This window comes from Octopus bimaculoides, chromosome 24, assembly GCF_046866305.1.
Source record: "Octopus bimaculoides isolate indiv1 chromosome 24, ASM4686630v1, whole genome shotgun sequence".
NCBI classification, from domain to species: Eukaryota; Metazoa; Mollusca; class Cephalopoda; order Octopoda; family Octopodidae; genus Octopus; species Octopus bimaculoides.
The window spans coordinates 34,170,737-34,180,736 of NC_142951.1; the positions used below are offsets into that span (position 1 = coordinate 34,170,737).

Here is a 10,000-nt window from a genome sequence, read left to right on the forward strand (position 1 = left end):
GACACACTCCTGCCTCTGACCCACCCACCTTCTGTCTACTCTTTCTGTCATTTCTACCGCTACTATAACGGCCTTTGTTCCTCAGTTCTGGCTAGTTTCGTGCCGCCACTACTCAGTCACTCCCTCGTATCTTTTCCCTTATAGATAGGTCGCTCTCGATCGCTGCAAATGGGTCACCTTGTGACAGATTGCGGCACAAGGGTAAGCGGGTGACTCAGGAGAATCGCTCGAACAGAGAACTTGTGAGCCATATTTATTACTTAGTGGTCGAAAGGACGAGTAGCATAACCCAAATTGTGAAACCCGACTGGTTGGGATTGGTTGTTCAAACACATATACACACATACATATATCTATGTATACATATATATATATATATATATATATATATATATATATATATATATATATATATATATATATATATATATATTATATATATGCATATATGCATACATACATACACAAACATGAAATACGTAAACAAATGAGTTAAATACGTAAGCAACGAGAGAAAAGAATGGAAAACAGGACAAGTAAACACAGAGAAAGGATTCCCTCGTCAGTTGTCGGCTGTCCGTCTACTCCTCATTTCGAGCATTCAACGTCTATATGAGTCTTCAAAGACAGTTGCTTCCATAAATTCTAAAATAAAATTTACGATTTATGGAGGGTCAAAGTTGGGAACAAAAACAGGACAGTGGAGACATACAAGGAAACCGACCGAAAACAAACATGGACGGTCGTTAGACCAGAACGAGAGGAAAATAATAAACGCTGGGAGAAACATTTTCTTTGAAAAGAGAAAAGATAGAAGAGAGAGAAAAAACGTCCAGTCTATTGAACGTCTGTGCAGGAAAAGAAATATGGTCACGTGAGGGAAAGAAAGATGGACGATGGTCACTTGTGAGCAACGAGAGAAAAAAAAAGAGAAAGAGGAAAGAGAGAGAGAGATACAGAAAACAGTGAAAGAGGAGGGGAGAAAAGGGAATTAGAGAATGATGGAGGAAGAAAACAGTATAGAGTCGCATCAAAAAGGGGGAGATAAACTTATTTGGAAATGGATGCGTCGCATTCAATTAGATAATAATAATAAATAATATATATATGTGTGTGTGTATATATATATATACATATATATACACGCATATACATACGCACACACATACATACACACACGCATACATCCACACGCAGATACACACACGGACATGCGCGCGCGCTATACTCACGCCCATACAAATAGTTTCCTCTCGTTTTTCTTTTCTTTCGACAGAAACGCCCTCAAGTCGAAGCCTCGTCTTGAGCAACAGCGCAGTAAGTAGTGCTGTTGTTGTTGTCGTTGTTGTTGTTGTTGTCGTTGTTGTTGTTGTTGTCGTCGTCATCGTTGCATTGTTTTAGAAAAGTCGAAAGTAATTGTCAACGTCTGATGAAGGGGAGGGTGAACAGGGGCCTCTAGGTGGTTCCCCGATCAAATTGTTATTATCATTATTATTATTAAGGCAGGGAGCTGGCAGAATTGTTAGCACGCCGGGCGAAATGCTTAGCTGTATTTCGGCCGTCGTTACGTTCTGAATTCAAATTCCGCTGAGGTCGACTTTATCTTTCATCCTTTCGGGGTCGATGAATTGACAACCAGTTGAACACTGGGGTCGAGGTAATCAACTAATCCCCTCCTCCCCCAAATTTCAGGCCTTGTACCTTTAGTATAAAGGATTATTATTATTATTATTATTATTATTATTATTATTATTATTATTATTATTATTATTTTATGTTTGACTTTTGCTTTGCATTTGTACAAGTTGGATCCAAGTCTCACCCAGAGACCTCAAGAGACAACAAGTTAGAAGTTCATGTAGGTGTTATGCCTAGGGTACCATATATTTGAATTTGTACATAGTGTCATTCTAGAGAATGTTGAAGAAACCATAAGAAAATTATGTGTTTGTTTTAAAATTTGAGATCACATAGACAGTATTTTACGTAGGATATGGGCAGTTCCCATGAGCACTATCTTTTGAACTTCAGCCATTTTGGGGTTTCCTGGTATCTGAGCTAGGTAGTAATCAGCCCGTTTCGCTGTCATTCCCAGGGTACCTATGACAATAAGTATTGTTTTCGTCTTCAGATTCCACATTTCTATTTCAAGATCTTTATATTTGCTCAGTTTTTGGTAGGTTATTATTATTATTATTATTATTATTATTATTATTATTATTATTATTATTATTATTATTATTATTCCCTGTATCGTATTGTGTTAGTTCCTTTTCTTCTATTTTTCTTTTTTTTAGGTGTGGTGCAGTCTTTTATTGTATTAGTATTTGTGTTGTGTGCGTAACGCGTTGCTTAATCGGCCTGCTGCTGGTTATTTATTTCATTGGACATTTGCTGTATAGAATGCGTCTTATGTTTGTCGATTGTTTTGTATAGGTTGTATTATTATTATTATTATTATTATTATTATTATTATTATTATTATTAACAGGATGAAATGTACCCAAGGTCTTCCGAGGTATATGTTGATTACCCAAATACGAATCCTAAAGTTCAGTATTCCCTTGTGGAGAAAATTGGATCCGGGTATTTTTTATTTACTGCTTTGCTTTTTCTTTTATCACTAGTCATCTTTTCTCTTGTTGTTGATGCTGCTGCTGCTGCTGCTGCTGCTGTTGTTGTTGTTGTTGTTGTTGCTGCTGTTGTTGTTGTTGTTGTTGTTGTTGTTGTTGTTGTTGTTGATGATGATGTTTTTCTTTCTGCTGTTGTGGCTGTTTAATCTCGAGTCAGACTTTTCTGAGAAAAGTTTTCATCACTCCTCTACAAAAGTCGCAGGAACTCTTTTGAAGACTTTGTAAAGCAGCCCCTTCACCACCTGCTGACACGCCGGCGCTAGGAAGGCCCAAAGCGTCAGTTGAAGACCCAAAGGAGGGATCGACCGAGCACGGTGCTCTCCGACTCTTGGCCGCTCCCATGTGCAGGTCACTTACGAAACAAACCCCAATGTATGTATGTATGTATGTATTAGGTATATAATGCATGTATTAGGTATGTATGTATAATAATTAGTTACGTATGTATAATTATTATTCTAATTATATATCTTGATATATTTTACTCTCATTCTCTCTCTCCTTCTCTCCCTTCCACCCCACACTCCTCTCTCTCTCTCTCTCTCTCTCTCTCTCTCTCTCTCTCACTTATTCATTCTCTTTCTCGACAGAGGCTTCGGGACGGTGTTTCTGTGTAAGGACAAACACACAAGAAACACGGTGGCCGTGAAACGCATCCGTGGCCATCCCCGGAACGAAGTAATGGTGACGAGGAAGATATCACACGAAAGTATTATTCAATACATCAGCAGCTACACTTTCAGTGGTAAAACTCTTGTGAGTAAATGCACGCACACACACACACACATATTATATATATATATATATATATATATATATATATATATATATATATATATATATATATATATATATATATATATATATATATATATATATATATATATATATATAATACTGATAATAATCTAAAGTTGAAATTTCATAAATATTTTAATTCATCGCTACGCACGTTTCCCCAAATCACATGTTATTCGTGATCATAATCTGCATCTATAGGATAATTACAATATAATTTGTAATATCCATGGATAATTCATTGTGTGTGTGTGTGTGTGTATGTATATGGAGCGATGACCTCCCTCGCAAATACTAATAGGACACACACTGTATATAATATCTATCTATCTATCTATCTATCTATCTATCTATCTGTCTGTCTGTCTGTCTGTCTGTCTTTCTATCTATTATCTTTCTATATATATATATATATATATATATATATACAAATGACTGTTTAATATTGCCTCTCCCCAGTTGGTAATGGAATATATACCAGGCAAGAAGTTGTCAGAAATCATCAAGTCGGAGAAACGTGGATATACTCCGGTCTTAGCTGAAATGCTTATCTCCTACGTATCAAGAAAGGTAGGTGGTCTGTGTGTATGCACATGTGTGTGTGTATGTGTGTGTGTGTGTGTGTAACTGGTTCTCCGTCGGTTATCATGACGTGTGTTCTAGGTGATCCAATCAACATAGCAATATGCTCGTGAAATTAACGTGTAAGCGACTGAGCACTCCACGGACACGCATACCCTTAGTGTAGTTCCCGGGGAGATTCAGTGTAACAAAGAATGTATATATGTATGTATATATGTATGTATGTTTGTATGAGGTAATATTTATATCCAACCTAACACGGCAGTCTTGTTAGAACAACGAAAACTGCGTTTATCAGCTTCGAGAAATCCTCTCATGAAGGCGCTTGTTTCATGAAAGCACCTACATAGAATTGAAGTTAACGGGTTTTATAGTTTTGGCACTTTTTAAAGGTAAATTTCTGTGGTTTTAGAACAAAAATTGATATTCTTTTTTTTTTCTATAATAAAAATTAACGCTAACGGTTTATCGATCACTTCCGATACATTTTAAAAGAATTAACTGATTAACGGTTATCGAAGTTAACTTTTCGATTAACGGTGCCCACCTTTGATCTATTTTAATCATTATAGTGCTTGTCTGCGCTGGCGTATCTGCATGAACGGAACATCATCCACCTTGACATCAAAGCAGACAATATTTTCCTGACCGTCTTTGGAAACGTCAAACTCTGTGAGTTGTTTTCTCGACTTTTTAACCGTTGTTGTTGCTGTCGTTGTCTTTTCAGGAGAAGTGTATCTAGGACTACATTGTTCCGTTGAATTACTTCTTGTATAAAACGACGAATATGTGATTTGAAACCCATGACACAAATTTTACATTCATTATATCACAAAGACGAAACTACTGTGCGTGTGTATGTATATGTGTGTATATGTATGTGCGTGCGTATGTGTGTATGTGTGTGTGTGTATACATATATACATATATGTATATATATATATATATGTATATATATATATATATATATATATATATATATATACATATATGTATATATGTGTGTATGTATGTATGTATGTATGTATGTATATACATTGCCCCTCTTAGTCAGCTCTTTAACAATATTTTCTTCTCAATTCTCTGTTACTGCAGACGACTTTGGACTCTGTGTTGAACTAAAGAAGCCCTGGTGTACATCAGCATTTGTCAGAGGGACGCCAAATTGGGTTTCGCCGGAAGTCCTGCAGCAGTAAGTCACTCTTCGACTATGATATACTCTGAGTTATAATAAAGGCTTCTATTCATAATTTATACAGGACTACATTACGTAATGAAAGCTTTTTCTCTTTTAACCTGTCCATAGATATACAATAATCCCTCAACTATCGCGTGGGGTTACGCTCCAAAACCTCCGCAATAGGTGAAAATCTACAAAGTAGAAACAGTACTGTATATTTTTGTTTTATTATTTTTATAATTTGTATATATTTATTTTATTATAAATACAAAAAAACACCACACACTCGCCTCCCGTGTTTCGTTTTCCATACAGTATGTCCGATTCTTCGTTTATTCATCATCTACGAAACACTACGTATTTTCTTTTAATATATTTTAATTAAAGTGTTATGCAGTACAGTACTGTACGGTATCTTTATTTCTCAATTTATTCATTTTTAGGCGTAAAAATGCTTATTTTACCGCAGAAATAATTAAAATCCCCTCTCCCTCCCAAATATAAATACCTCTCAGCCGCAGAAATCCGCGATATACTGAGGAGTCCGCGATATAAATTTACATATATTAGCCAGAAAAATCCGCGATGTACTGAGTGCACAATAGGTGAACTGCAATATGGCGAGGGATATATATATATATGTATATATATATATATATATATATATATATATATATATATATATATATATATATATATATATACGTCAAAACTGATTTTTGGTCAATAACTGAAGAGGCGTCCACATCTTTAGTGTGTTGTCGTGTTTCCTGTTTCACTATGTTTCTTCGATGTCTTTCTGTGCAACAATTTATATCTATCTATCTATCTATCTATCTATCCATCTAGCTATCTATCTATCTGTGTGCGTGCGTGTGTGTGTGTGTGTTGTGATATTTAAATAAGACTATATGATATTACGACAGCTTATTTTTGTTTATGTTTTAGACGCCTCTACACAAGCAAAAGTGACATATGGAGCTTTGGTGTGACCGTTGTGGAGATGATCACCGGATATCCGCTGAATAGTACCAACTTTCCTAATGAAGTACGATGCACTTTAACTCTCTCTCTCTCTTTCTTTCTCTCTCTCTCCCAGTTTGTCTTGCGTACAGGTTACTGGTCTACAGACTTCCGTGTTTCTAAGGTTTACTAAGTCTCACCAGATAGTTTTATTGATATTTGAAAGAATGAATTTGTTTTCATGGCAACACGTAGCAATTAGCTCTGATCTTGTAATAAGGAAAAACAGATCACCTTCAACAAAACTATTCTTTCTTTTCTTCTACTTTTCAGTATTCAATGGATTCTAGAAATTTTATCAAGTTAAGATTCAACGGGGAACACAATTTATCGACTGAAATCGTCCATTTCCTTAGTCTATGTCTTAGGATAGACTACAAACAGAGACCCTCAACAACAGAATTACTAAATGTAATGAAAAGTTTCTTTATTATTATTATTATTATTATTATTAAGGAAACGAGCTGTTAGATTCGTTATCACGCCGGACAAAATACTTAGCGGCATTTCGTCTAGGCATCATGAGTTTAAATGCCACCGAGGTCGGCTTTGCTCTTCATCCTTTCGGGGTCGATAAATTAAGTACCAGTGAAACACTGGGGTCGATGTAGTCGACTAGTCCCCTCCACCAAAATTTGAGGCATGTGTCTTCAGTAGAAGGGATAAAGGCAGCGAGCTGGCAGAACCGTTAGCACGCCGGGCAAAATGCTTAACGGTATTTCGCCCGCCTTTACGTTCTGAGTTCAAATTCCACCGAGGTCGACTTTGCGTTTCATCCTTTCGGGGGTCGATGAATTAAGTACCAGCTGCGTACTGGGGACGATCTAATTGACTGTCCTCCTCCCCCCAAATTTCAGGTCTTGTATCTAGAGTAGAAAGGTTTATTATCATTATTATTATTATTAGTAGTAGTAGTAGTAGTAGGAGGAGGAGGAGTGTAGTAGATTGGAAGACTCATTAGATTTTTAAAGACAACTATGTAGTCAGGGAGAAAGTAAATGTAATCGCCAATATCTGTCGCCCTACCCCTTAAGACCCGTGGCCATGCAATAAATTATTTGTTATTTACTCTATTTTTTTTTTTACTTTTGCAGGATAAATTTATAACTATTTTCAACCGATTCCCTTTGTTACAATATGTGCAGTACCTCATCATAAGGCTGGTGAGTAAAGTGAGAGCGGGAAGGATTTACATTTGTCATCAGAAGATTAGCAACAACACGCACATGCACACGCATACACATACACACACGCGTGCACACACATACACGCACGCACACACGCACACGCTCGCACAAACACACACATGCACGCTCGCACACACACACAAAGACACATCAGCCGTGACTACAATCTCACTTGGCTTGACAGGTTTACACAAGCACAGTGTATTCTTTTCCACTCTAGGCACAAGGCCCTAAATTTTGCAGGAGGGGGGCAGTTGATTAGATCGACCCCAGTACACAACTGCTACTTAATTTATCGACCCTGAAAGGATGAAAAGCAAAGTTGACCTCGGCAGAATTTGAACTCAGAGCGTTAAGATAGACGAAATGCTTCTAAGTATTTCGCCTGGCGTGCTAACGTTTATGCCAGCTCTCCACCTTACAAGCACAATATATGGCCAAAAGTCTTGGTGACCTGTCACTGCCTCCATGAGGCCCAATACTTGAAAGGTACTTTGTACATTCCATGGGCACGGGTGCCACTCAAACAGCAATGGCATCAGCCATGATGATTTCAGAGCTCAGGTCTGACGTGAACAATCCAAGTTTCAAACTAATTGGGTCTCCTTTCAGCATCATTTATAATCTGGTGTGGAGGCGCAATGGTCCAGTGGTTACGGCAGTGGACTCACGGTCATAGGATCACGGTTTCGATTCTCAGACCGGGCGTTGTGAGTGTTTATTGAGCGAAAACACCTAAAGCTCCACGAGGCTCCAGCACAGGGGTGAACCCTGCTGTACTCTTTCTCCACAACTTTCTCTCACTCTTTCTTCCTGTTGTGCTTGTATTTCAAAGGGTCAGTCTTGTCGCACTCTGTGTCACACTGAATCTCCCTGAAAACTACGTTAAGGGTATACGTGTCTGTGGAGCGCTCAGCCACTTGCACGTTAAATATCATGAGCAGGCTGTTTCGTTGATCAGATCAGCTGGAACCCTTATCGTCGAAAACGAGACGGAGTGCCACAACAATAATCTGATAGTAAATTTTATAGTAGTGAAATCACAAATGAAAACAACTAACTCAATAGATTTTTTTAAAGAAAATTTTATTATAATTAATCAATTAATTTTTTTTTTTTAATATTATTTTCATTTTTATTTCAAATATTTTGGTACACTTTTTTTTTTTTCCTTCTGCAGTTTGGATTATGTTAAAATATTCAATGTTATGTCTGTTATCAAATATTGATTTGTTGTATAATCACAAGGTCATAACATTTGCTTCGAATTGGATATAATCAATTACATCCACCTCAGTATATAACTGGTACGTATATTTTTTTTTCTTCTTTAACGATCTTCAGAGACAAACAAATGACCAGCAACAGAATTTGGATTTAGTGATTACGCCTATCCTCGTTTATTGCTGATTCATTAATCACTAATCTGGGATAACATGGTACGCTCAGTTGAGAACCATGTTATGCTTATCACGGTTTATCACAAATTGATCTGTGATAACATGACTCTGCGATCAGCCAAAGAGTCTGCTTATACCACAAAAACACACCCCAGCAACCACCCATGATGCTCAGCTACCCAGAATACACTTTTTATACGGATTTACATACTTCATCATCATCCTCATCATTGTTGTATAACGTCCGCTTTCCATGCTAGCATGGGTTGGACGATTTGACTGAGGACTGGTGGGCCAGGAGGCGACACCAGGCTCCAATCTGATTTGGCAGAGTTTCTACAGCTGGATGAAAAGTATGAGGATGCTTTTTCCTTACAAACGACAGACAAGTGTATTGTCTACAGGGAGAGGTAGATCACTACTTGACAGTAGAAGTTTCACTGCTATGAGCCGCAAGTTTGGTGTCAAGGAATCGACCCTCCGTTCTATTTACAAACTGCATGAAGAGGGTTCATTTATCATCTTTCTTTTTTCAGAACCAGAGCCCTCTGTGATAAACAACAAAAGGATGTATATACAGCAATACCTTCAGGACTGTTCACCTTAAAGCTTCGGCCGAAATCCGCTGCTCACATATTTAATATCAAATGAGAATTACAGATTTCAAAATCACTTGCCTTTTTTTTTTTGAATTTATGCAAAAACTAAAAATAAAAATATGGAAGTTATTAAATTCATTTTTTTTTTTACTGAGTATTTTGTCCATAAAAAAAAACTCAACAGAAAATGGAATTCTGTTTCAATTAAACTCGAAAAAAAAACAAAAAAAAAACTTAAATATTGAAATATTTTTAATTAAGTTTAAAGCTTTCAAGTTGGTGGTAGTGGTGGTGGTGGGGCGCAAGGAAGAGAAACAAGAAGTTCACCAAAGAAGATGATAACCGTCTTTGAGTTTGTGTTCTTTTCAAGAACAATAATTAGTGCATTAAATAAAGTTTTTCTTTCTGAACAGAAATCAAAAGCAGAAAGACAAGAATGTCACATCTAAATCTTTAAACATGGAAAAATGATCAAGGGGAAGTAAGTCAGTATGTTGTGATGAAGGAACTCAAGAATTCGAATGAAGGGGCCCAGCATTTCATCCGTCTTTGCATCCAGAGTTCAAATTCCACCAAGGTCAACTTCACCTTTCATCTT

General features: G+C 37.0%; 1 protein-coding gene across 7 annotated transcripts in view; it reads left to right on the top strand.

Annotated features, from left to right (window-relative positions):
* LOC149131271 (uncharacterized) overlaps nucleotides 1-9,536 on the top strand; it is a 10,385-nt gene extending 849 nt beyond the window's left edge. For 2 of the 7 annotated variants that reach the window (XM_089341017.1, XM_089341013.1), the window contains exons 2-11: nucleotides 1,277-1,317; nucleotides 2,492-2,586; nucleotides 3,224-3,389; nucleotides 3,891-4,001; nucleotides 4,586-4,685; nucleotides 5,109-5,205; nucleotides 6,142-6,241; nucleotides 6,490-6,627; nucleotides 7,311-7,379; nucleotides 9,340-9,536. In XM_089341017.1, coding sequence (XP_089197143.1) covers nucleotides 2,498-2,586; nucleotides 3,224-3,389; nucleotides 3,891-4,001; nucleotides 4,586-4,685; nucleotides 5,109-5,205; nucleotides 6,142-6,241; nucleotides 6,490-6,627; nucleotides 7,311-7,379; nucleotides 9,340-9,357 — 888 coding nt within the window. In that variant the 5' untranslated portion in view covers nucleotides 1,277-1,317; nucleotides 2,492-2,497 and the 3' untranslated portion in view covers nucleotides 9,358-9,536. Of the gene's footprint in view, nucleotides 1-514; nucleotides 1,318-2,491; nucleotides 2,587-3,223; nucleotides 3,390-3,890; nucleotides 4,002-4,585; nucleotides 4,686-5,108; nucleotides 5,206-6,141; nucleotides 6,242-6,489; nucleotides 6,628-7,310; nucleotides 7,380-9,339 lie in introns of those variants that run through there. The other 5 variants (XM_089341018.1, XM_089341016.1, XM_089341012.1 and 2 more) reach the window with 4 other exon arrangements.
* Nucleotides 9,537-10,000: the final 464 nt, after the last annotated feature.